The following is a 27,660-nucleotide window of genomic DNA, read 5'->3' as shown; positions in this document are numbered from 1 at the left end:
GTTTTTGTTTTTAATTGAGAATATGGAATCTCTGGAGTGGCTGGCTGATCCCAAAATCCTAGCCAGAGCCAATTTCTTATCAGATAAAGGAAGTTATACTATTCACATTAGCTCTGTGGCAATTCATTCAAACAATAAAGGTAAAAATCTGCTGAACAATTGGCCTTAGACCATTTCATCATCCCCTTTCTGGCTTCTCCATTTATTTACATTAAAAAAGTAAAATTTACTTTCTAATCAACACATTTTCTTGTAAAAAAAAAAAGAAAGCTTTTTAAAAAATTTTTTATTATGAAAGTAAAGAAAGGCACTTTGTAAAATGTGTACAAATCTGTTTCTTTCTTGTCTGCTCTAAGGAGATAGGAAAGTCACCAAAGGCAGGGCCAAGTCTTTCTGCACGTAATGGACATCAGTGGGCAGTTTCCAGAAAGAGCCAGATCTCCTCCACAGCCTCAGGATGCTCATTAACTCATAGGATTCTCTGTTTCAGTTGGGTCACTACAAGACAAGGAGCTGAACTCCCTGATTTTGTACGTGTGCTACGGGATTGACCCACTTTGGACCAAACCAGTGAAAGCAAGTTTTTAGTATGTAACCACCTACCGGGATGGGCCTTAGGCACTTAGGAGAATGAAGAGTGTAAGTGTGTTAAATGTCAATGACTGCCTGATGGTGAATTGTGCTCATTTGTAAAAACTGACGCAATATTTTTCAGTTTGGGTCATAAGCTTCCATAAATCATCCATTGACCAGCCCATTTCCATGTGTTTTGTAACTTGAATATTTAGGTATTTGTTCATGGAAATATGACTTTTTATAATTCAGAACATAGGGCTATTTAAACCGCCTATATGCAGTGTTGGTTCATAATCCAGAAGAGAGAAAAAAATACCAGATTCAACAGCCAAATGTAAGAAAAAAAAATTAGGGGCTGTTGGGCTAGCAGGGACTAAGCATGTCTCAGTCCAGTAAAAGACTATTTTTTCTAAAAATTAGAGCCATATTTAATATATCTTTTTTTTTTTTTTTTAAATTTCATGCTTCTTCTCTCTACTTAGACTATAATTCTATACCTATAATTCTGGAAGCCTGGGCAATGTGTTCTCTTTCAAACCTCAGGCTACCTCTGAGTCTAGTTCCAATCAACATGGGCTTATTGGGGTGGAATATTTAACTCACAGAGGTGAGCTCCAATTCTCTATGTCCAGCTAGTGTGCAGACATAGAGAATGGATCGCCAACAGGTGAAATGAAAAACAGAGGGAGGCAGTCGATGAGTCCTGGATGCTCTCTAAAACGGAGATCCAGGCTTTTGACTGCTCCTCGGAACTGACTTGGAGAGTCTCACTGGCATACCCTGGCCTTTGTAGCTGTTCCCACCACGCCACAGATGCTAGTTTCTTAGAACTTTCATTTGGACACTCCTGACGTGAGTTCTGTCTCTGCCTCTGCCAAGATTTTGCACATGGATCTACTCCAGAGAGATACTAACTCTTGGCTTTACTTAAAATCTCTTTGCTGCCCAAGATTGCTCAGAAAAACAAAGCAAAATGAAAAAACTCTTTCTGTAAAACAGTATGTTAGATGTCACCACTCCCCTTCTTTATGGTGGCTTCGTGAAAATTTACCCAAAGAGCAACAGCCCCAGAGTAGCCCTGAACTACAGGAGAAGTAATTTCTGGTCTGCGGAGAGCCCTGTAACTTTAGGTTGGCGGTTGCTGGAGATAAAGGAATCAGATAAACTATACTACATTGTGTTTGAAATTGAATATTGTCATCCACTTCATATGCATCAGTGGGCTTTGGGTTGCTATGGGATTTTACTCCACAAACAGGGACTGCATATACTACTTTGTACTGTCAATACTCATTGTAGCCTCATAGCAGAAAATACTGTACTCACTGAATACGTAAACAGCTGTACTGGGAAGATAGAAAATAGTCTTTTATATTACCTAAGTGATAGAAAAATAGTCTTCAAAAATACATTGTTAAATGTATGGGTTTGTATTAAAGTAGAATTTGTATGTACAGTAAGGCAGTATTTCCATTAGCATCCTGCTGTAATTATCTTTTAAATTAAAATTAGTCTTTTGGGAATTTTTTTCACTACGAGAAGATTAGGGTATATAATAAATTATCTATCATGCTAAATGAAGTGGAAAACATTTTAGAAGTATTCACCACATGAAACTCATTTGCCTCTTGTGTAAGAAAATTTCACTTTCCAAACTATGTTCTCTAGAGGCTTTAGAATGAAATACAATTTAGGGGAGAAAATCCAAGCTTAACGAATTCAAACTATTTTAAGAAAAAAATTGGAGGCATTATCTTTACTTGCATATCAGCAATGTATCACTAAGATCGCAGGAAGTGATGTAAACAATTTGTTAGTTGCTGTGGAATGCATTCTTTTTAAAAAATGTATTTTGTTAATCCTAATAAAATGAAAGGGAGTGCAAAGGTTAAGCGACTGGTTTTCAAAAGGGGTTTTCATGGCAGTTTTCGCGTATCTATCACCTTCCTGTGGTAAACTATTTTAATTATTTCATTTCCTTCTATCACACAGCAAAACATGAAAGGCTTTTCCAGAGGCTATACCTATGGCACTGTCCCTCAAGAACACTAAGCAATGTGCTTTTATTTCATCGAACACATGATTTTTTAACTAATAGCAAAAAGTGAATCTACAAATCACAGTTAGGAAACAAAATGATTGGTTCTGGAATCAGCTGTTGGAGAAAGAGGCAACTGGTTGAAAATGGAGCACGAAAAGGAGTGAACTGTGAGTTTTCGTAGTGTCATGCTAACCCCATTCTTGAACGTTCTCTCGTAGAGCGCGTTTCATGTACTCTGTAGTGTTACCTGAAGAAAAATCACATTTTAACCAATCATTCCGTGAATCATGCTATCACTGAAAGGAGAGCTTAAAACACGCTGGGTCTAGGTAGTCCAGCCCACCCGGCTGGCGTCCGCAGATGCTCGGCGTCGCGGTGAACCGGGCCAGGTCTTTCTCAGCTTGATTCCGTGGAGCGGAAGGCGGAGCATCCATCGCTGGTTCTTCACACGAAGCTGGGTTTTGAGCATGGGGACCCCGCGCCAACAGCAGGATGTTGCTGTCCGTCAGCCCGGACACCCTGGTGTACTCCTTGCTGGATTCGGGAGCGCCGGGCTTCTCTGTGTGGATGCTGTTCTCTTTCTGTTTGGGGAGCAATGCTAGTGCTCCGTCTTTGTTGATCTTGTGAATCTCCACGTAATCCAAGAGTTTAGCGGCGATAAAGGCGGTTTTCTCCTGGGGCAGCAGCCACGCGGTGTCTGGGTCAGTCTTGGAATGGAAACTTTCCACCTCTCTCTGCTTGGCTGCCTTTTCCTCCTCTCTCTGCTTGGCTGCCTTTTCCTCCCCTTCAGTCTCAGTGGTTTTTGAGGATTTTAAAGCATGCTTGTCTGTTTTGTCTAACAAAGGGGCTGACGCGCCTGCCGTGCCCACAGCCAGCTCACGCACATCACCGGTGTGGTAAGAAGAGTCGGGGTTGTGCTGTCTGGGGGGCTGCAGTAAAGGCCATGTTGATTGGGACCCACTGGCATGGAAATAGGGGATTTTGTCTTCCAAGCTTGTGCTCTGGGGGTCCCAGGTGTGGGCATCATGTGGTTCAGGATTCTCTGGCTTTTCAATGCCTTCAGAGATGTGGAATGTGGAGGGATTTTCCCAGGGTTCCTCACACTTGTCGGACAAAAGTGAAGGGCTGTCACAGCTGCCCTGGCCAGAGTCACTATCAGGATCCAGCTGTTTGGGCTTCATACCTTGACCTGGGTGTTCTTTTGAGTGGCCCGACATCAGCTGCTGGTCCTCACTGTCAACGACTTCTAAAAACTCCACCAGCAAATCCTCATAGTCAGAAGAGGGAGGGAAGTCTTGGCACCCCAGGGCACTCAGTAGTTCTTCGGACTTGCCCTTCTATTAAAACACAGACACAAGACAAGAGAGCTGTTAGCTTCCTAACATTCCAAAGCAGCATCACAGCCCAGCCTGTGTTCATGACAATGGGTAGGTAGGATGTGGTAACAGCCTAGCAGAATTTCCCAAACTTTAGACATTTGTGTACCGGGGCATTTTACAATCACCTCCTGAATTGCTATACATCTAACAGTTTTCTTTAAGTCAATTCACGATTTTAACTTAGTCTCTCTCTAAGCAATAATGATCATGAGTTTAATGGGGAAGTAGTATATGGACAGGTAATAAACATATAGCTATTAAATAAGACAAGTTTATAAAACATCTAAAACCACCGTGCTCATACATGCATTTGGCACTTGGAGACTCACGGGCTCTGAGATCTGGTTGCTGGCCTCCTAACTTCCTCTGCCACTTTCTAAAGTCTAGAAGTAGGAAGTAGCTTCCCATTTCTTCCTTCTCACCTCAGCTCCTCCTCTTCCTTCTTCTCCCTTCTTTCCTTCTCTTCTCCTACTTTTCCCTCTCTTTCTACTTCATTTCCTTTTACTCTTCTCCTTCCTCCCTTCTCTTCCTAATATTTTCTCAGTCTTCTGCTAGTTCTCTCCCTCCTTCTTCTCATCTTGATTCTTCTCCTTCTCTCTCTTTCTTCCTCCCGCTTTCTTCTCTTACTTGACCCTCCTCTTCCTGATGCTCTGACTTAGGTCAGGTACTGGTGCCGAAATCCTGATTTTATCACTTATTAAAGACTACTGACTTTGAATAAGCTGTTTGATGATCCTCAGTTTCTCCATGTGTAAAAAGGGAATGATAGTGTTATACGGGAGGGTTCTTTTGAAGATTAGAGGTAATGTGATTGAGAAAACAAAGACATTTTATTGACACATAAAAAGCAGTTACTTTATTATCAAGTCTCTGTGCCTAGAAGGTTGAATAGACAGTAGTTAATTTAGTTAGCTGGGATGTTCATGCTGGTTTTATAAAGGTCAGTGGGAGAGACTGGATAGCAGAATAAGAGGACTGAACTAGGGCCCCAGATTCTGGGGCGCTAGTCCCTGCTCTGATACCTGCAATTAGAGTGAATGCAGTGCAGCCAAATCCTCTGGGACTCACTTCCCACTTCCTGTGCCGTTGTTGTCAAGTGGTGCAATGTGCAGATAATTGCTTTTATACGTATCAGTATTAAGCTTAAGTTCAAATTGAAACTATACATTTCAGCCTGCAGAGAAATTTATACATGTTCTAACCCCTCTTTTTATTCAAAACACTTAAATTTCATTCCCATTTGAATCAGCCTAAATGGGCCCTGGCAAACGCCAGCCCCACCGCACTGATCCGGTCTCAACCGAGTACCTAGACAAAGCAAAACCTGTGACAGGATACTCCGCTACTACGGCCTTATGGAACGGACATTCGGGTGATAGAGGGGGTGGTGGTAGGTCCCTCTTTTGTATTAAATTAATATTTACGCTCTTTCTAAATTGATTCTTTGTACAAAGTGTTTGTGTCTGTGCTATAAATAGACGTGGTAAATCCAGCAAGCATTATTATGTGTTTTCATGTTTCCTTGGCTTTCTTTCTTTTCTCTCTGACATTTAGTGTTTGATAGTAAATACCCTCATGCCTCACACATCTTTCTGTAAACACATGCTAAGGAAGAGGGACACCTGGGTAAAGATGACAGAGCCGGCCATGCTAAATTGATGGGGACCGTGTGTGCATGTGAAAAGGTAATCATTATAAATTGGGGAGTCACGATTCATTCTCCACCTCTGGCACTTACCTCCAGCAAATGAGTGTCAAATCCTTTTATTTTTGGCCCAGGAACTGGTGGAAGGATGCAGGTGACCATGCTATAAAATAATTTGTGAGATAGGGTAAAATGACTTGTGTTCTCACTTTGTAGTTTCTGAAAGATTAGTATTATCTCTAAATAGCTACTACATGGACTATGACAGATAGGATTTAAACTTCTGGGGCTACATGAAACTAACAATCAATGGTGAAGACAGTGATTACGGTGGGTCAGCTTCAAAATTAGCTCTGGCTAACTGAGGAGGCAAATTTTGAAATTAGTGGATTATTTGGACTATTTGCTTCCCTTTATTTTAGCTACTCTTGACAGATATTTACTATTCCCCAACCGTGAGCCTCAGTTTGATGGGAAGAGCAGCAGCCTCAAAGAATTCATTCTGTGACTTTTGCTAGCACTGATAAACAATTTGTTAATGGGTGAGCACACTGCTGCTAATGGCCAAAATGAGGTACATGAATTATCCGTAGGTTTCCATCATCTCTGTATTTATTAATTTTTTTTTTTTTTTTTTTTTTTTTTACATACATCCACGCTTGATATCAATCCCTGATTCAGAGGAAGGTTGATAGACAATGGTGTACCTATAGCCTTTCAAAGCCACTGCCCAGACCATAATCAAACAGATGACAGCAGAAAGAACAGCCACAAAGATCCACACGGTGGTATCTTTCAGGGTGGAATCTAAAAAGCAAACAGCCAGAAAGCTTTGATCGTATATGGCAACATCAAACACAAAGGAACAAACAAAACTAATGAATGGAGACTTTGAACGTAAGTTTTTCTTCTCTAAACTTCTTTTGATCTGAAAAGCAATCTAAACTGAGTAGCATTAATGATGGGTTTAATTTTTCCAATCTTATTAAATTTTAATACATTGCATACATTTTATGGTACTCTACACTTTTAAAAATCCTTTTGTTATTTTATTAGGTACTTAAAGAGGAAATTCAAGGTCACATGGTCAGTTGCAGTAATAATAAAAGTTAACATTTTTGAAGTTCTTACTAAAAGCCATCAGTTGTGTTAACCTCTTTGTAATACATTGCCTTATATTTAAAGATGAAACTCAAAGAGCGATTTACCCTTGGGCATGTAACTATAAAGTTGCAGTCTGGGATTCTGCTTCTAGACCCTGTGCTTTTATTTAGGAAGAGCCAGGGCTGGATAAGACACATGTGTTTGGTCAAGCAAGTTGTGACAAGTTGTGACAAGTGGTAAGCTTCACCATGTGGTTTTGGGCAAGACTTCTAACTTCACTGAACTTTGGTTTCCTCACTTTTAATTCCCAATGGAAATTATGTTCTCTCTGAATCCCTGAGAGGGTTGAGAGGACCAAACAAGGTAAAGACTTTGTAATCTGTAAAGCACTTTAGAATTGCAAGATGAATCATTTTCCTGTGGCATACAAACCACCGTGTTTACTGACACTTATCTACTATGCTTTGACTAAGAGACCAACATGTAATAGACATCAGAGACAGAAAATCAGTTCCGTTCAGGCTTTGAGATGGGATATTACCTTACAAATTCTGGGAGAACTAGATGATGACCTCGACTAAATGACAGAGGTGGGGCAGATGGAAAGAATGACCATCAAGCCCTCTGAGACACACCAAACCCATATCTGCAGTTTATCTTAGAAACCGGTCCTCACTGACAGTGACTCAGGGAGCACTACTATACTTCCAGATGTCTTTGTGTTGGATGGGGAGGTGATAAACCCACTCCTACTCATTCTTCTGACTAAGGCGCAAAATAATTTCTTTATTAGTAGTTACCACATGCAAATTTACTAAGTTTATGCTATTTAAAAAATATTTAAGGATATAAGCAAAAAGTCACTAAGACACTCACCACTAGGTATCTGGATGGAGCTCTCTGGGCCCCACTCACTCCAGAATCCATGGTCTGGCTTGCAACGAACCTGAACAAGATATTTCTGTCCTGGATATAAGCTGAGAATCTTAAACTGAGTTTGCTGCCCAGCAAAATGAGTCTAAGGGGGAACAAGAAAAACAGAAGTCACTCTGACTTGTGTTCTGAAGGAAGAGAATTTCCCTTAGATAATAAACTATTGAAGGAGTGAGGCCAGGCGATCAGACTTGGTAGATACCCTGTTCTCACCATTTCATTCCGTCAGCCCATCTTTTCCTATTTGTAAACACGATTCACACAAAAATTAACAGGTTTTCTATCTTTCCATTTGAAACTCTATTTAAGAAAGACATACATTCTGCTTCCTATCTCCTGCCTTCTAAATTCTCCTTTATGGAAGGTAGTAAATAGTTAATAAAATTGGAAAGGTATTATTTTGTAAACTCTAATGAAATAATTGATTCAAGGATTATTTATTGGTATAAAACCACTAGGTGGAAGAGAATTGGCACTCATGTATGTTGAAGCAGGAGTGTACAAACTAAATGTGACTTTACAGTCAAGGGATCAGATTGTGATCTCCCTAATCCAGGGGTCACCTCTGAAGTATTCTTGCTCCAAATTGCTCAATGTGGATCTAATCAAGTCTTTGGATCTAATGTCTGGTTACAGAAAATATGGAGTCAGATAAATTAATGAAATGACCTCATGAAGAACTAATCAGAAAAATGAAAAAGGTAAGACTCTGTGGGACAAGCAGCCCAGTCTCCTGAGCATGTTGAAACTAAAGAAATATATATATAACAACCAGCCACAATGTATTGTCCTGGAGCAGATTTCTGTTTGGACAAACTAACTGTTAAAGAGCGTATTGAAGCAATTGGGGAATTAAAATGTGGACTGGCTATTTAAATGATATTAAGGAATTTTAGTTAGTTTTCTTTATATGATCCTATTATTATTTGGCTATGTTTGGAAATCTTCCCCCTTTAAAAGAGTCATGTACTAAAGTATTTAAGAGTGGAATATCATAATACCTATAATTTTCTGTATTATATCTTAACATTGAAGTATTTTAAAATGAATAAAAAATACTAATAACGATCAACTGGTTACGCTGAGACTTTTGGTCCCAAGTAGTGCCATTTAAGTCATCTCATAGGCGTCTAGATTGAAGGTATCCTGAGGGAGATGTATGGAAACTTAGCGGAAGAGGCTGTTCAGTGCAAGGAAGGAACTAGCCCTGGGAGAGCTGTGGAGATGCTCCTCCATCAATCCCAGTGGAGGGCGAGGGCTTTTCCACATCTGGGTTGGTCACGTCAGCATCAGGAGGGCAACACGACAGCCTAATAATTAGGAGGAAGGACCTGTTCTCGGTTTCAAGGGCTTCATCTTTGCCAAAGAACATGTTTCTTTCCAAAAGCTTCTGATTGACTCACCTCCCACTCAGTTGCTTTCTCAGGCTTTAATCGAATTTCATATTGGAGTATAAGCCAACCAGATCTTACGTCAACCAGGGTGGGTGGAAACCATTTTATCCACAGATATAATTTTTGGTCTTCTGGATGTTTTAATTCCAAAGTCAGGTTCACAGGAGGGTCTGGTTCAACTGTAGGTAGGAAAAAAACCCTCCATATTTAGTAAAAGTAGTATTTGAGCATAGAACTATGTGACTTACCATTTCACACCACCATGGTTATGAGATACCTTGTATTTAAGGTCAGGTGCTAGTCAGGAGATTTAAGCAAGGGAGATGTATAGGGTACAAAATTTAAGAAGACACTAATGGCCAACAAGCACATGAAAGATCCTGAGTGTCATTAGTCATTAGGGAAATTTGAATCACAATCACAATGAGATATCATTTCAAATGCACTGATGGCTAGAATTCAAAAAATGAAAAATAACAAGTGATATGTTAGGGATATGGAAATCCTCATACACTGCTGGTGAGAATGTAAAATGGTGTACCTGCTATGAAAAAAATTCTGGAAGCCACTCAAAAAGTTAAACATAAAATTACCATGTCACCCATCAATTTCATGCCCCAGCCAACATACTCAAAAGAAATGAAAACAGGTGTTCAAATAAAACTTGAACATGAGTGTTTAGAGTAGTGCTATTCACAATAGATAATAGGTGTAAAAAACTCAAATGTCCATCAATTGATAAATAGATAAAAAAATATCCATGTAATGGAACAGTATTCAGCCATACAGAGAAAGAAAGTATGAACTGATACATGCTACGACATGGATGAATCTTGAGAACATCATGCTAAGTGAAAGAAGCCAGGCACAAAAGGCCACACATTATATCATTCCATATATATGAAATATATAAAATAAGCAAATCTATAGAGACAGGAAGCAGATTAATGGTTGCTTTGGGGCTAGGAACGGGGGGGAAATCTGGAGTAACTACTGAAAGGGTTTAAAGTTTCCTTTTGGTGTGATGAAAGAGGTCTGGAATTAGCGGCGATGGTTGCATAGCATTATGAATGAACCAATACCACTGAACTGCATACTTCGAAATTGGTTAACAGAGTGAATTTTATGTCATGTGTATTCTACCACAATAAAAAAATAATTAAGGAGGTACTTACTCTCAAATTCCTTCAAGTACGGTCCCTGAGTGCCTCCTTAAGAGTGAGGGGCCTAGGGCGCTGGCTGGTCTTAGCCTAGTCTCAGTCTTCCTGGTCGGTAGCATTTTCTTTCTTCGTTTATGACCTCCTCAAATCAGTCTCCACACCAGGTGGCACAGAGTGAGTGTAACTACAGTGTACTTGGCATTGTAACCTACAATTACCTACAAAATGAACTTTAGAAAATGTGCCACTAATCCTTATGCTTATATGTTACTAAGTAAATACCTAAGATTATTTTATATGTATTTACTAAACAAACATTGGTTATTTAATATAAGTTTGAAGTTAAACACAATCCTTAGAAATGCTGCTAATCAAAAAGTATTGTACAAAAGTGCATGTAAAGTTCAGGATGAATCCTTTCAAGCAGTTTCTCAACCTCAGCATTATTTGAACCTTGGACCAGATAATTCTTTGTTGCGGGGGTGTCCTAAGCATTGTGGGATACTTAGCAGCATCTCTGGACTACCGTTTAGATGCCAGTAGTACCCCCCATCCTCTCTTCCTGCTATCATCAAATATCCTCTGGGAGGCAAATAGCCCTAGTTGAGAACATTATTCAATGACAAATATTATGCAATGACGACAACGACAATGAAATCTATTTCTGAGACATTATCCGCCAATGTTTTCTTTCTGTCTTATGTGTTATCACTGCATGAGAGTCAAGCTGATAGAAAATGTACTGTACTTAACACCGACTTTTAGATGAATGTCCATGGCCTGCGCTGTATACGGCAGGGTTATATGAACACTTCTTTTATGATTTTGAAAAATATGGTCCGACACATTCTTTCAAGAGTAGATGTTTCCCAGAGTCAATATGAATTTGATGCACTCACTGATTTCTCTTTTAAACATCCTACTCTTCTTTAGTAATCTCAATTTTTGTGTGTGTGGATACCATTCATTTTAGAAGTTGCTCATTTTAGAACTTCTGTTGCTTTCACCGTTTTGTTCTCATATACTAAATATTTTCATCTTTGAGGGCAAGGTAATTCAAGAAAGAGCCCATGAAAAAGAAATTATTTGGCATTCAGCATCTTAAAGACTTCATATCTCAGGTAAATGTATATGACTGGAACTTATTTTATTTCTATTTGTCAGTGCGGTTACATTTTTGATTTTCTTAAACTAATATCGAATCCAGTTTCCACCCCAATGCTCATTGCAAAGATTTGCTGGGGGAAGAAAATATTTAAATGCAAACTATTTGGTGTGGGAAGCTTTTTAAAAGTTAGCCACTGATTACGTGACAATGAGACGATATGCAAGTGAATATTTGAGAGCCTCAGCCTAATTTTCCATGTTGGGTGCTATTAGGTAAATTGGGAAGACTTGGGTGAGCTTGAACCTAATTAGCTGCTCCTTAGATTATCATAGAAGATGAGGGCTGAACCCCGTCCTGGCTAACCCATCTCTTGTCCTAAGATTCCCTTTGTCATTCCTGACAAACCACACACGCCACTACAGTGATGCCTAATTGCCCTGCAGTTCCATGTTGATCATTCAAAGCAAGAAGCAGTTCTCAGATTGACTTCGTTTTACTTTGCCAATGACTTCTCCAAATGTTGTACTTACGATCTTGGTCTTCAGCCTCCTCCTTAAGTAGCACTATTTACTCCCCCCTTTTCTTTTATTTTTGAAAGAATGGCTCTAGTTGCTAAAGAGTATATATACATTGAGAATTGAATTTGAGGCAAAGCAGCTGGACCTAGTTCTGCAGTGGAAGCAGATAGTCTCTTTCTAAGAGCTGCTACTCTATGAAGGAGCTTTGTCCTCCAAGGGGAGAGCAAAAAGAAATCCCAGCTTGTCAAGGAAGGAGGCAGCATCGATTGCAGGAGTAGGGTGGGAGGAAAGGATTGATAAGGGACACATAAATAGAATATTCCTGTTAGGTGCAAGGGGTTGGGAATAAAGGTCAAGGGAAATCACAGAAACGTAAAGACCTCAAATGCCCATCTTACCGCCATGAATGACTCAATAAAAATTGGTTAAAAATATTCAATTGAAAGGTTACTGTAAATTTTCTCATCTTTCTTTTTGGTGATCCATCCATAAACCAAGGAGACTCAAACTGAGTTTGGTCGCTGCTAGATTCATAATGGAGTAACGAATTCCTCACCCATTACCCCTCCCCTTACCGATGTATGTCACATCCACATAACGTGGATCCGAGGAGCTGCTTCCCATCTGGTTCGTGGCGTTTATTATGATGATGTATATTGTCCAGATGGAGGTGTGCTTCTTGTTAAAGTAACAGGAGTTGGGGCCACCGGTTTTGTAGTCTGGACACTCATGGGTGTTTGTATCTCTGCAATGAGTAATACATTAGGCGTGAGTAAAAGAGGAGTAAAAAGGTCTTTTTTTTTTTTCCTAATAGAACAATACCACTGGGTTTTAGGGATCAGAGTTGAAAAGCAGCTCCTCAAGCTTCTGTGCCCTGCCTATTATGTCAGTTGGGAGTGAGACAGGGAAGAGAATGCTGGCGAAGGGGGCGGAAGTGTCATTTTAGAGCCTTAAGGACTCTGCTTCTTATCAACCCTTCCTTTCTACAGTTTGTGCGTGTGTGTGTGTGTGTGTGTGTGCGTGTATGTGTGTGAGTGTGTGTGAGAGTGTGTCTGTGTGTGTGTGTGTGAGCATTGTGATAGATGCCCCTGCCAATAAACACCTGAACTTTCAACAACCCAGGTCCCACTCTACCTACTGTACCGCCATCGAGTCATCTCAGGAAACAGGCACTTCCCCCTGCACATAAACACCGAGGGGCTGTGCACAATGCAGCATTTATTGCATTATATATGTTGAATTACATTTTACTGAAAAAAGGTTGAAGGGAATAAAGACCAATGTCAGAATATTTCAGATTGCATGAAGTCAGCAACAGAGAAATGTGACCGTGAAGGGAGATATTTCAGGCCCAAGTGGCTCATTAGGCAGCTCACATTAGGCTGGGGGCTTCGATGTAAGACACACTACACAGATGTGGAGGTGTATTCCGTTTGGGTTGCTGAAATCTGTTTACTTGACACCCCTTTGGGTCCCAGAAGGGATGACAGCTTTGTGTACAGCGAAGTGCAGGCATTGGGAAGTGGACCAGCTGTTGTCTTCTTCACTGGGGAAGGAGACAGCGCTCTCCCTAGATTTCCAGGAGGGTCTCGCTGAAGTCTAACAAAACCTTCACCCAGAGATGACCTCTTTTAGTCCGCAAGGCAACCTTTGTTCCAAATATGCCCTCTGGAGAATCACCGATTTTGGATTGGCAATTTCTTAAGGAAAAATCCTCACTTTCCTTTCCTCATCGGGCTCTTTGTTTTCTTGGACATGAAACAAGTTTGAAAAGTTACTGTACCACGGTTGTCAAGGATTGCATGATAATCCTTTTATGGTGCAAAGGTAATGATTCTGACAGAGAATTATAAATAGCACAAGGTTTATAGATAAAAGTCTAAAGTTGACTAGCACTTAGTAAACACTTATGTGTGATTTTGGGCTGCAACCTAAGTTTGGGACAGGCAATTGGAAACATTGCTATAGTAGCCCCCTTACCCATGGGGGATACATTCCCACATCCAAAGTTGATGTTTGAAACCACGGACAGCATTGAACCCTATACACACAAAGTTTTTCCTATGTATACATACCTATGATAAAGTTTAATTTATAAATTAGGCACAAGAAGAGGTTAACAACAGTAAGTATTAAAATAGAACATTATAGCAATATATTCTAATAAAAGTTATGTGGTCTCTCTCTCAAAGTATCTTGTATTGTACTTACCCTTCTTGTGTTGATGTGAGATGATACAATGCCTACGTGATGAGATGAAGACGTAGCGTTTCGCTACTGCAAAAGTTACTTGAACAAAAGCGCTTCCATACTGAGAGAGTCATTGTGATAATCAGCTATTAAGTGACTAACGAGCAAGTAGGACATACAGTGTGGAGACCATGAACAAAAGGATGATGCCTCTCCCATGTGGGATGAAGCAGGATAGTGAAAAATGTCAACGTGTTACTCAGGATGGCACAAGACTGAAAACTTATGAACTGTTTATTCCAGGAATTTTCCATTTAATAGTTTTGAACTGTGGCTGGTGGCAGGTAAGTGAAACCATGAAAAGCAAAACTGCGGATAAGGGGGAACACTGTATGTCCTATTGCTTTGGTGGCTGATGAGCTTATGGCGCATTGAGAGACATTAGCCAGAGAACGTGGACCTGCAGGTTTGAGTCCCTTCCGCCAACCAGTACCAATCCAGGAAAGTGTGGAAACTAACTCAGAACCAATATTGTTTTGGCCAGGAGAGTGAGAACTCTCATGTGGGGTTTGATAGGAGAGGAGATTTTACCCTTCCTTGTGGTAAGTCAGCGTGTAATTGGTGGGAAGTCCTCCATCTGCCCCAGGCTTCCACCAGCAGGTGAAGGTTTCCTTTTCAGGAGAGCGACATTTAAAGATCTCAGGTTTCCCAGGAGGTGACTGTCCTAAAAAACAATAAAAAAAGAAAGAAAGAAAGAAAGAAAGAAGGAAGGAAGGAAGGAAGGAAGGAAGGAAGGAAGGAAGGAAGGAAGGAAGGAAAGAAAGAAAGAAAGAAAGAAAGAAAGAAAGAAAGAAAGAAAGAAAGAAAGAAAGAAAGACAGAAGTTACCAGAGTCAATATTAAGGTTCATTCACCTTCTAGATCATTCTGCTGGTGACAGAAACAGATTGATGGGACTATGCCAGTGATGAAGGAAGTCTGGGGTTAGTACGCCTGGGGGTGGGATGCTCAGAAATGCCAGAGCATTAGCATCTAGGAACCCCACTCTGCGGGCTGCCCCGATGTTGGCAGGATGGAGAGAGGGAGAGGGGGAGGGGCTGGGGGGCATTCACGGTGGGGTGTGTGTGTGTGTGTGTGTGTGTGTGTGTGTGTGTGTGTGTGTACTGTGAGACAGAGATACCAGCAACCTAGGGTCAAGTGACTAATTGTAAAATCTCAACAAAGAGTGAGCATCAAGAGTACAATGGATGCATATGGACTGAAGGGAGTGTGGTCCCTCTGTAATCCCACGGAGTCTACACAGCTGATACCTGCCCACAGCATAAGGGTGACTGTAAAATGAATCTTCCCCTTTTCCTGATAAAATGCCCTCTGGCATTTCTCCACTCCGCTCACTAATCTCTATCTTCCTGCCATTCCCAAACAGTGAACTCCATCTTCGGTCTTTCAGTCTTTCGTTGTATCACTGATGTTCCTTTTAGCTGCTACATTCTCCTGTCCCCTTCTCTTCTCTTTTCCTTTCTTTCTCTTTGTTTCCTTAATTCCAGTCATCTTTGACCTAAGACCCAGTCTCACAGTATGTCTCCCCATTGTCCCCACCTCTATTTTTGAATCTTGGCTTTTAGTGCCTTTTTATCTTACATTTCCTCCTCTCTCCTTGGGTCTTTATGTGGTGAGGGACGAAGGACTTCCTCGTAATTCTATGTCTCCTTTTTTAGGATAGGAGGCATGGTAATAAGTACAGAAGTGGGTAGCTGCTCTCCTGGTCACAAGCTATCATTATTATCTAAGAGCTGTATCCAGTCCTAGTTGGAGGCTAGAAAGTCCAAGAGAGGTGATATGTACAATTCAATGTCAAGGGGATAGAATTTTTAGGTTGCCTAACCCCCAAAGCTCTTGGTGAGTTGTCCTCCTCTTCTCTTCCTTATCTGCCAGGTCCGAAGAAGAGATCAGTGACACTGAGAATTTACCCTGACGCTGCTGAGCTAGGGAGCCACCCCCATCTACATAACCCCCATCGATCCTCTTTTTGGCTGAGCTGGATGCCCACATGCTTGGTTCAGGAATTTAAGAGCAGAGAGGAGGGCTGGCAGGTGCTGGTCTCAGTAACTTAGGGTATTCTCTCTCTTTTCTCTCACACCTGTGCCCTACCTTTTGTGCCAGCTCTGGGATCAGAACTTCTAGCCGAGCAGCAGATCAGAAAGAGCAAGTTTGGAGGATAACATGGATGGGAAGAAGGGGCCCTTGGCAAAACTGCTCTGAAAGAAGAATTTAATGCACTGGTATGACACAGTGCTCGGGCGGGGGCTGAGGACACCAGGCTGAAAGTGTCAAATGGAGATGAGCTACGCTCCAGTTTCCAGCCCCACAAAAAATGATCCATGGCAGCCAGCCTGGGCTTTGCTAATATGTCTAACACTGCTCACTTCTAGGGAAAATTTCTTCTGGATAACTTCACAGGGTGAAGCAAAAGCTTTGTTTTCATTTTTGTTTTGGTCATGGCTGAGGAGGAATGTGTGAAGTAGAAAAAAGAGTTTGTTAAAGAAACCCCAAACCCTATGGTTAATGACGAGCATACTCAGAAGCCAGTTAGGGCAACTGTTGATTATTTGAGTCCTTAAAGTTTCCCTGTGGATTATACTGATCCCTGCTTCCCTTTTCCTCTTTCTCTGAAAGTTCATCCCTTTCACGTTTCACTGGTTAGTAGTTGTATCTCTAGGAAACCCAACAGAAGACAGTAAAGTAGTGAAATTACAATTAGTCAAATGTTCCTTTCACCCTTTTTAGAGGAGACAGTTAAAATTATTGGACTATCCGTTGCACACAAACACAAGGACAGCTGTATAGGTACCGTACACACAGGTACACATGTATGCCCACATAGAGCCTATATCAGAAACATGCACCCACACCCCACACAGAAATAGGTGCATGCTTAGAGAAGTACAGATTGGTAGACACTCAGAAATATACACATGCAGGGAGGTACACATGCAGATGATACACAGGTATACACAGAGAAGAATTAGCAATCAGGTACATAGGAGAAGTTAATACACACACAGGTATATCCCAAAGTATACATACCCAGAAATACTAGAAACACAGAAATGTACACATGTACACACATGCGCGCGCGCGCGCACACACACACACACACACAGAGTCTAGTGCAGCTGTGAACTCCATTCACTCCATTAGCACAGAAAACAGAGTTGGCAGTACCTGTTTCCCACCACGTAACAGTACGCTCTTATGTCTCTCAACAGTTTTCCAAAGAGTTTTCACACACATTATTTCATTTGAGGTGGAGGAAACATCACTCCCCTCAATTTGAAAATTTGGAAGCCCACAGAGATGGGGTAATTAGAGCTGTTTCACTGCACTCCCAGAATAAGGATGAAAGTCAGAACACAATCACAAGCTTTTGCGTAAATTGCATTAATTCATTTGTACTGATTTTTTTGAATCTGTTTTAATGCCAAACATTTTGCAAATAACTGAATAGCAGCAAATGGCATGCGCATTTTCATTTCTCATAACAAGAGGACTGTGATGGACTCTCCACCCTTTCTGAAAACACCTCAGGATTTGAATTAGAGAGCAGGACAGTCTCTTACTTACCATTCAGAAGATTGATGTTGAGAAAAAGTAGCAAAATGAAAACAAATGTGGATGCCACATTCTCCTTCATGTTGACTCCCTTCTCTTTCTAGAGGAAATCAGAAGTTCGCTGGAAGAGAAGGCATCAGGCAACTTTTTTGAAATGACAGTCCGGTCAGGCACATGCACCACTTTACTCTGGGTGTTTGCAACTGATTCTTTCTCCTTGCTTCATGTGAATGACAAAACAGGAGGAAAGGAATGTAGGCAAATGTAACATGGTCGGATGGCTTGGCTCAGAAGCATAGATCACACACGCTGGGAAAAATTCCACCACCAGAGGTCATCAGATGACAATGTTCAAGGGCAGCCACATGGTGGTAGGCTCCTTTGTACACACCCTAAAGAAAAATAGTTCTCTCTCTGGCCGGCAGTCACCTAACAACGTATCGCCCATTTAATGTGACATAGGTTATAAACCCTACCAGAGAACTGTTCTGGGAGGGCTTTGATCCACCAGCCTAAGTCGGTGTGACTGCAACCTGGCCTCACTGATACCACAGAATTAGGGGGTTTGCTCTGGAGGTTTAGGATAAGAAGTTTCTGGAAATGTCCTGGGCTATAGGCATGGCTATGAACCACACAGTGAACACGAGTGAATCTGCATGTAGTTTCTTTCTCTCCTTTGGAAAAGCCCCATAAACAAGAAATGACAAACTCCTGTCATAATTCAAGTCCCTTGGGTTCAGAGTGTTAAGTAAATTTTGAACCTGCAGGGGTTGAGAATTTTGAGCAATTTATTATTAATATTATTTTTACCCTTGGAACAACTTTCAAAGCCTCTGAATGTCCTTGTAAGAAAAAAAGATTTTAAAAGACATTTGAAAAGGGCTCATTAGTCTTGTCAGGCTCCAAACGACTCAGAAAACAAAAGATTTGATGAATGAAGAGTAAATTCTCAGAAACACATGGCGTACATTTCCTTTAAATTTTATGGGTCTTTCTTTCTCTCTCTCTCTCTCTTTTTTTTTTTAAATTAAGGGAAAAACATCCAGGGGCAAGGCTGCTCATCTGGGGACATTCGAAAAGACTAAGCGTTATTCGATGAGCCCCCAAAAGACCAGCCTCTGCCCATCACTCCTGGTCAGTGTTCCCCACCTGCCCGCGGGCTGCATACCACCCGGTGGGCTTTTTGAAGTTTTGTCCACCTGCTCCTGTTCCCTGAGACATACTCAGAAATATGTCTTAGTGACAGTAGAGGTTTGGGACGCATAGGTGCCATCGAGTGGGACTCCTGTATGCCATCCTCTGGGGAGCTTCTAGTCACTCTTCCAGGATTTCTTCCAAATGAGCTCCGGTTGTATATTCTAAACTGCCTGCCCTATCTAACCCCTCAGGGTCATCTTATTTAAATCAAGTCGTTAAAGGCTCATAATGGGTTTAAAATCATGCCTGCCATAGTAAATGCCAAAACTTTCAGTAAGTATTTTATGGACTAAAAAGAAACCCCTTCCTCTGGGTTTTCCTAAAATAGCCTACAAATTTGGTAACTAGGCAGGTGTGCTTCTGATGCCTTAAAACCCCTATGCCAGGCAATTAGACATACTTATGTTACTGTGTTTCAGTGATTTCCCGACACATTCTGCATCTTCCTCCCCCAGCGGGACAACCACAGTAAACCTTCAGAGAGAAAGACAATCACAACTGCTCACTCCGAAGGGAGCTATGCTGAACGTTACCTCTGATCACACATTGTTTTTTCCTAGCACTAGGCACACCTCCCACTGTCGCTGATCATTTTTTATGGATGACAGACACTAAGCTGGGGACAAATCTGGTTTTTGTCTCTCTGAGTCCATTGCCCTATTGCGAGCAGGATCTCGATCAAAATTATCTACCCCGACTGGGGCTAGAACACCCAAAGAGGATCCATAGCCTGCTTTTAGTGATGGTTTTAGTGGTAAATGGCTCCAAATATTTGGAGTCCAATTAGGAAAAGTCAGCCTCATGCCTCCGCCTGAGGACAATTATCTTGGCTTGGCTTTTCACTTGCTTCCTGGGTATAACCATGGTTTGAAAATGCAAGACTTGGAACCAAAGCACAAGTCTGTAGCAAGTCAGCAAACCCCACACCTGTCCCATGAACAGCTGCCTGGCTCCCTTGCTTCTCAAACCTCCAAGACTTTTCTTTCTTCATGCTTCTCCCATTATCTTATTCAAATACGCCTTCCTATCCTGCTATGTCCCACCGAGGTACGATCCCACAAAAACCCCTTCTTTTTCATCAGCGCTAAGCCTGTTCAGTCACTCTCTTTCCAAAAGCTTTCCTTCATCACCTTCCATTAAGCCAAGTCTCTTTGCACAGGCCAACAGTCGAAAAAGAAGTCTGGCAACTTTTTGCCTTGGCAACTTGCTCTTCTGAGAAATAAATGCCACTCTCCCTAGTTGGAAAATCAGGGCCACAGTCCCACAGTCTGTATTGATCCCACTGTTCACAGTAGAAAGGACGTGGTTTAGGAGAGGAAGCAGTGTGGCCTTCTGAGAGTTAAACATAACAGATCTGAGATTCTACTGTCTACACATATGCATGTTCTGGCCAACCAGCACTGAAGCTAATACTAAATGCCAGCTATCTCCACTCCACATCTTGTGAGATTTACTCCCAAGGCCTGAGGTCAGGTGATCTCCCAAGCAAGTGCAGTCCCTACCTCGTCCTGCCTCGTTTGCCGCTGCTGCTCCAGTGTTCTACTCGGAGTTTTGAGTCATTTCCCCTGACTCTAGAAATGGACCTAACATGCTAGGCAGAGATTCTGGGGGCTCTGCCTTGCTCTTGAAAGCCCATTTCCCACGGACAAGCTCGGCCCAACCCAAGATCCGGATTTCTTTAATGACTGTCACACATATGACATGCACAGATCATAAGTATTCTGCTCGATAAATTATCACAAAGTAAATATGCTCATGTTACAATCAGGTCAAGAAAGAGAACACTACTAGCACTGCTGTCTCCTCTCAATCTCCACCCACCCGCCCCAGCAGGAGCTGCTCCCCTGACTTCTAACGGGTTCGTTTTCCCTACTTTTGGACTCGATATAGAGAGAATCATACAATATGCATTTTTTGAGCGTGTGTGTCTGGCTTCTTTCAATCCACGTTGTTGTATAATTCATCCTTGTCGTTACATGTACTTTTACAAAATTCATTTTTGCTTCATTTTATTCATCTTCATCCATATTACACTGAATGAAAGACCATAATTTATTTATTCATTCTACTCTGGATGTTTTTGGCAAACTTTGGATTTCGCTAGGACTGATCGATGCTCAGGGAGGAAGCCCTGTCTGCGCCGCCCCCCACCCCCCAACGCCATAGCCACTTTGTGCTCTTCCCCAACTTCAGATCTCCACCATACACGGTTAGGACACTGCCTGCCGTATCTCCTGATTAATCCAAATTAAATTTCAAATGCCTTGCTCGTCCTAAAAACGCAAAATGTCTCATTTCTTGTAAACCTATTTTAAATACATCTACCTGCTGCTGCACCTGGGTTAGATGAGTTGAGGTTAGAATAACAGGGAGAGAACCCCATGTTCCCTGTGCTTTCCAGGAGTCTGGCTTGTCTTTTTAATATGGAATACCAACATTTAGTTTGGAAAGCAGAGGACATAATCTGCTCAGAGTGGGAAAAGCGGCAGGAAGGATTAGTGATTTCACAGGCTCGAGATTAAGGCCTTTATATGAGCTCTGCCCAAAGTCAGTGGCCAATGACTGACTGAAGAATGAACACGTGAATCAATGAAGCCCTAAAGGTGAAAAAGCAGCACAAGACCCTAACACGTGGGATGAAACTGTGCGGGAGGGCATCCTCCTACGCTAGCATTATTAGGCGCGAGACTTGGAGCCAGCTTAGTATTCTGTCTTTGATGCAGACATCGAAGGTGGGCATGTAGTAAGTACTAAGAGAACCCTAGCTGAGGGCGGGGCGATGAATGTTCTAGCTCTTCAAGTGCTACACGTGCCCATAGTAACCAAGTGTTTATCTGTCCATAGCCAGACCACGTATTTACGCTTTTGGCTATGAACATTAAGAGTGGGATGGACCCTTGCTTGTGTGGTCATTCATCATTATTAATTGTTTATCACTGCAATTATCAAGTTTTACTTTTTATTGCTTCTCAATAAAGTTTTCATCTTATTTCTTGTTTCGATATATCCTTTGGTGAGAAACATCCAGAACTTTGCAGAAGGGAATCACTTCTATATAAAATGACCGTCACATCAGAGCCCACCCATTTAGTCAGAACGTCGTGGCTATGTGAAAGTTATCAGACATAGTATAGAGGCTGATGGAAAATGCCCACCTGGGATTCCAGATACTCCCTCTACCTCCTTTCCCAGAGATCTCATTGAGGGAAGAACTTCTGGAAGACTTTGTGCTCTGTGAAGAAGCACCCTGCAGGAGGGATGGTGCCGTGTGTGGTGAAGGCTGCCTGCTACAACAGGATTAGCAGGCAGCCTTCACCACAGGAGGATTAGCAGAGAGAGCGTTCGTACAGATCGGAGCTAACTCAGGACTGGTTCCACATAAGAGGACTTCACTAGAATGATCTCTGGCTTGTGCTCTAACTTGGGTAAATTGCCACACTGTGATTTATGCACCTTTGCACTGGAGTCACTTTAATGAAACAGAATGCTGAGTGCTTCCCTGTGGCTGAAGGAATCACTTCCAAATCTGATTACACCAACCGCACTCACTGGCTCAGCATCCCAGCAGCATCTTTGATCTGACAGAGGCTGGTTTTCACTCAGCCTGCTTGGCTTGAAGGCAAGAATAGGACCTGGGGGAATTTCAATTCTCTCTGCCAGGGCACATTTTGAACAGATGGTGGAAAATGCACATTGGTTTAATTTTCAGAGAAACTAGCCCCTCGCGAGATCACCAATCAATTAAGAATAATTAAAAACACCCATAAATTGAAGGTTATGCTTTGCAGTTTACAAAGCGATTGCACAGACATCTGTGGTTTTCAAGTAGAACTACTTAGAAACAATTAGTTTCACAGTAGAACCACATCTTAAAAGTACTGATACCTGTGCCTTGTCCCTGGAGATTCTGATCAATTGGTTCAGAGTTGGGCCCACTGGTACACCGTCATTTAAAAAAAGCCCTCCAGATGATTCCCATGGAAAGCCATGGCTGGGAACCGCTGGTCAGCATGATGTCACCTGATGATAATGCCTCTTCTGGGAGGCTCCATCTGTCAGAAGAAACTGAAGCTCAGAGAGGTAACCGGCACTGTCCACCTTCACACAGAAGACTTGCGAATCCACTGTTTAAACTCTGAGACCTGCCTCAGATTAGCAATGTCAAAGATAAAATGATAAACTTTTATTAACATGGTTACCTAAAATTTACAAAGTCCTTTCACATCATTATCGTACTTTATTCTTATAATAACCCTGTGCAGTGGGCAGCAAAGCTATTTTTTGTTGTTGGCATTAGTACAGCATTGCTCCTCTTTCACAGATGAGAAAACTGAAGCTCAAAGAGTTTCTCATTTTCTCATTTACTCATTGCCCAGTAGTTCTGTTAGCTCTGTCTTCTTTCACATCTAGCTCACTTCCCTATCGTCTTATGTGCGTGGGCACACAGGACACCAATAACACCAGCAAAGATCAACTCCCCTCCTCTCACCCGGTACCCCAACAATGGGAACAATTGCCACTACATAACCCCTGTGCGTTCCCAATCAAAAAAAACATTGCGTGGCCATTCAAAGATTATGGTCATGCCCCCTTCTGTCCTACAGGAGATCTTTTGGTGGAATTGGGAGTGGCTGCAGCCATGTGAGGGGGGGCTTAACCAGAAGATCAGCTTGAGTTATGTCAGGAAAAAGGGTGGCCTGGTCCAGGTGTAAGTAATGAGCAATCTTTTAATTAATTAATTTATTTCTAGGTCTCGCTGGGATAGCTAAATCTTCTTGAGTATTCATGTATATTCGCTCATCAGAAATCTATCCCTCTCCCCTCTTTCAGGCCATTGCTCAAATGTCACCTTGTCAGCATGCCTTCATTGATCACTGTCTTCAGATTCAACTCATCTTCAGTATCGCTCCACATTCCTCATTCTCCTGTCCCACCTGACTGTTCTCCACAGCACTTCCTGTCATCTGACCTATGACACTTTCCCCATATTTATTTGTTGATAGTGTGTCTCCTTTCACTAGGCTGTAAGTTTCATGAGAGAAGAGATAATGCAAGAACGTGTCTGAGACAGTGCACTATATCCTAATGATCTTGCAGCATTCGGTTGTGTGCGTGTTCAGAAAAACATATTTGTCATGTCTTATTGAAATAATATCTGCCCCTTCCAAAGGCTCTCGGTTTCTTTGCTCTCTGAAATTGCAGTGTATCAGGAACCAGCTGATCAATGGCGCTAGAATTCTCCCATTTTGCTTCCCTTTTTAGTGTTTAAGAAATAGGGATTTTGGAGCAAGGTTATCTGAGTTGGAATCCTGTTTCTTACACTTACTAGATGTGTGATCACAGGCAAATTATATAACTTCTCTGTGTCTTAATTTCCTCATCTGTAAAATGGGATTAATGCTAGGACTAACCTCATAGAGCTAGGATGAAAGTTAAATGAGTTAGCATTTGTGATGAGCTTAAAATAGTGCCCAGTCTATAATGAGAACTATACAAATGTTTGCTTAAATCCCTCCATTCCCCCATTGCTGATTGCTTCTCCTTCCTAACTCTCTCCAACCCAAGAACTCTCCACAGCAGAAGGAGAGAGGGAGAGTGACTTCCTTGCAATGAGAAATGCCACATCTATAATTTCAGTGGAGGTGGTGGGGCTGTCTGCAGACTGGACTATTGTCCCCGGCTATTTGTTTCCTCCCAGGGATTACATATCCCCACCCATTTTCATTGGCCATATGCATCCATCCAGTGGGAGGTGTACACATCCCACCTCAATGACTTTGGACTTGGCTGGATGAAAAACTTTGGCCAATGAATGCGAGTGGTTGTGATTGCTTTTGCTATATCTAACCAGAAGCTTTAAATACAATAGCATGGTTTGACTTAGGCCTTCTTGCTCTTGTTCTCCACGTATTCTCAGAACGTTCCAGATAGTGGCTACTCCCTCGGTCTGGGTTCTAAAATGAGAAGACAGAGTAGCCCAGAAGAGCCCGGATGAGCCCAGCCAAAATTAGCAGAGCTGTGGCCAACCTGCAGCTGATTCATCATCCTTATGTAAAGTGAGCAAAAAGTGAATGTTGCAAGCCTCTGAGACAGCATTGTTTGTTACCATTGCCAAACTGACTAATACAGGCCAGGAAGAGTAGGAGAAAATTGTTAGGTGGTTCAAACAAGATTATTTTTTTCACAGGGGGGAGCTCTGTGAGTGTTATATCTGTGTATGTGAATGTGCTGTTCATTCATCCAAATCTCAAAACGACTTTATTTTGCCATAAAACAAAACAAAACAAAACAAAACACTATCGTATTGGTAACAAGCTTGTCTATTTCATATATTTTAATTTCTAGAAACTTGGACTTGGGAAGTGAGAAGTTAAAATGAAATTAAAAAATTATTGGCCTATTGGCATTGCTTCTCTGGCACCCTGATTATTTCTCTCAGGAGGAAGTGAACAGCAGGAGTTCTAGAATCATGGCATTTTGGATATGAAAGGAGCCAAAAAACTTGAAAGAATTCTCATCTAAACTCTCACTTCTACCTATAGGTCAACTGAGGCCTGGAAAAATAAAATGCCTTGACCAAGTGTCTGATGAGAAATCCTTAGAGCATTGAGACTGGGCTGTGTGCACATCTGAGAAAGTCGCAAGTCTAAGAAGAAATTCTCAAGAATGTGTCAAAAACATTTTTCTTCTCTAATTCCTACTTTCTTCCCCTCCCCTTCCCCCTCCTCCACTCATTTCAGTTAGAACCCTGGGAGATTACAAGAGTAGCAAAAGCTTCTGGTATCCATCAGAATTTGGTTCTCCTTTTCTTTCCAGGCACACAGTTAAAGTTTACCTCATTGGTTCCTGTGTAGTAAGATGGGTTTGGGTGATTGAATTGTGGGTTCTGAAAGTGAGCGGAAATGATACCCTTCTAGTCTAGTCCTGGTCTTTAAAACTTCTCATACATTTTCATTCCCTCTCTTTCTGATCCTTTACTGGACAGAAGAATATGAAGTTGAGGACTTCAAGATCCTAAGGGCTTCGTACAGCTAGTAGATGGGAGGATCATTCATCCCCTGCTGATGTCCACTGGACTGTGATATGAGTGAGAAATTAAGCTTTGACTCTTCAGCTTCTGAGATACAGAAAGGCTGGTGTTATAATGACTAGCCTTAGCCCGACTAATCCAGGGACAATCCAGAGAGTTAGTACAGTTTAGTTTATACCGTAGCTACTATATTTAACCAGGTAGAAGAGCTCAGAATAAGAAGAAAACCTCTGACATCTGGCTTCCATTTTGAACACCATCATCAAAGTCTCAGAGTAATCTCTGTCTGGCTCCCTCTACATATTCGGCTCCCATCTCAATAGGTGTTCAATAACACGTGTTGGGTAACTGACTGACTGACTGACCATTTTTATGAAGCTTTATATAATACATGATTCTGAGTCACAGATCCACTGAAAGAGCACTTTACTTTGAGCTCTGCAACTCATTCTTCCCATTAATCAATAGCTCTCCATATTACTGGGGAATATGTTCTGAGATCTTATTGATTTCTTCAATAAAGCGATTCATGTGCGTTAATTTGAACTCAGGGACAGAGGGTACCAAAAGAGACTGAAATGTGGTTGCTAGATAAGTGAGCTTTGCATAGTGATGCATTTCTGTATCTCAAAGTAAGACAAATGCACTTAGAAAAATAATATATACTATGCTTCACATCTTAAAAGACAAGTGCTATTGTCAATTGTGAAAGTTTCTCTCTCTAGATTTCTCAATAATTTCTCCTTATCTTTGTAAACACTCTACTTGGAAGATAACGCACAATAATTTTTCATCCTTAGCCTGGTAGACATCCTATTGTCACATTCCAATGCTGCTCAGTTAAACTTTAGAGACAGAAATTAATTTTAATATTACCACAAGAACAATATAATTTGGAAGAGAAGTTTGCTGCTTTGCTTATACTTGCAGTTCTGTTAATTGTCAGTTTATTTACAAGTCAAAATACAAATGGCATGGGATGCTTTTCATGGATGTGCTTAAGCAGAGGAGCTAATCCACATCTGGATTTCTGGAACCCATTTCTGAATGTCTTTATAGCCTAAAAGACCCCATTAGAACCCCCTTCTTTTGTTTCCTGAGCACACGGTAGCTTTTACATGCTCACCGAGTGAAGGATGAGTAAAGCAGGTGTGATTGCCTCCAACAGGCAGCCTAGTTATCACTCTCCACCCATCTGGAGGCTGCATGCAGCCCTGTATCACTTCATGTACTAACAAGAACAAGAATTTTGTGGGTAGACAGGTAGCAGCACATTTTACGGTAGATAGTTAGTAGGCATCTCTCATCTCCTCCAAGGTTCCTCTCTCTCTCAGTTGCCATGTCTTGCCCCTCTATCTTTCTTATGCACCCCTCTAAAATCTCTTCTATAATTCCAAACAATTCTGCTCTTAGACTCAGCTTTCATATCTCGTTGACTAAAAATATCAGGCTGATTTCTACAAAAATTATAACCATCTACTGTTCCCCAAAGGACATCCCCAAGGAGGACATCTCTCCATGTGGTGTTAAAGGCTTCACTCCCCTCTTCCCCACCTCCACCGCCAAATGGTTCTCTTTCTATGCAGGAATATAACTGATAGAAATATGTGCTTTCTCAATATTATTTCAGAAGCAATAGGATTGGCACATGGCCACTCAATCAAAAGCCCAACTGCCTCCTTCTCCTCAGTTTCAGCTTTCCTTCCTTTAGGAAAGGACTTCCTTGTGTCTTCCAAAAGTGGAGGATGCCCTACCTGGACAGCATCCAGGACCT

General features: G+C 41.6%; 1 protein-coding gene across 8 annotated transcripts in view; it reads right to left on the bottom strand.

Annotated features, from left to right (window-relative positions):
- The window catches only part of PRLR (prolactin receptor), a 134,178-nt gene continuing 106,518 nt past the window's right edge, over positions 1-27,660 (bottom strand). For 2 of the 8 annotated variants that reach the window (XM_036225551.1, XM_036225549.1), the window contains exons 3-11: positions 22,742-22,998; positions 17,672-18,051; positions 14,640-14,772; positions 12,434-12,603; positions 9,082-9,251; positions 7,622-7,763; positions 6,349-6,448; positions 5,735-5,804; positions 1-3,954 (exon numbers count right to left, since the gene is read on the bottom strand). In XM_036225551.1, coding sequence (XP_036081444.1) covers positions 2,911-3,954; positions 5,735-5,804; positions 6,349-6,448; positions 7,622-7,763; positions 9,082-9,251; positions 12,434-12,603; positions 14,640-14,772; positions 17,672-17,741 — 1,899 coding nt within the window. In that variant the 5' untranslated portion in view covers positions 17,742-18,051; positions 22,742-22,998 and the 3' untranslated portion in view covers positions 1-2,910. The remainder of the gene's footprint in view (positions 3,955-5,734; positions 5,805-6,348; positions 6,449-7,621; positions 7,764-9,081; positions 9,252-12,433; positions 12,604-14,639; positions 14,773-17,671; positions 18,052-22,741; positions 22,999-27,660) is intronic. The other 6 variants (XM_036225555.1, XM_036225552.1, XM_036225550.1 and 3 more) reach the window with 5 other exon arrangements.

Source organism: Rousettus aegyptiacus, unplaced genomic scaffold (assembly GCF_014176215.1).
Source record: "Rousettus aegyptiacus isolate mRouAeg1 unplaced genomic scaffold, mRouAeg1.p scaffold_m13_p_8, whole genome shotgun sequence".
Classification (NCBI taxonomy): domain Eukaryota; kingdom Metazoa; phylum Chordata; class Mammalia; order Chiroptera; family Pteropodidae; genus Rousettus; species Rousettus aegyptiacus.
The sequence above is the reverse complement of the archived record's forward strand: the minus strand, read 5'-3'. Positions and strand labels throughout refer to the sequence as shown.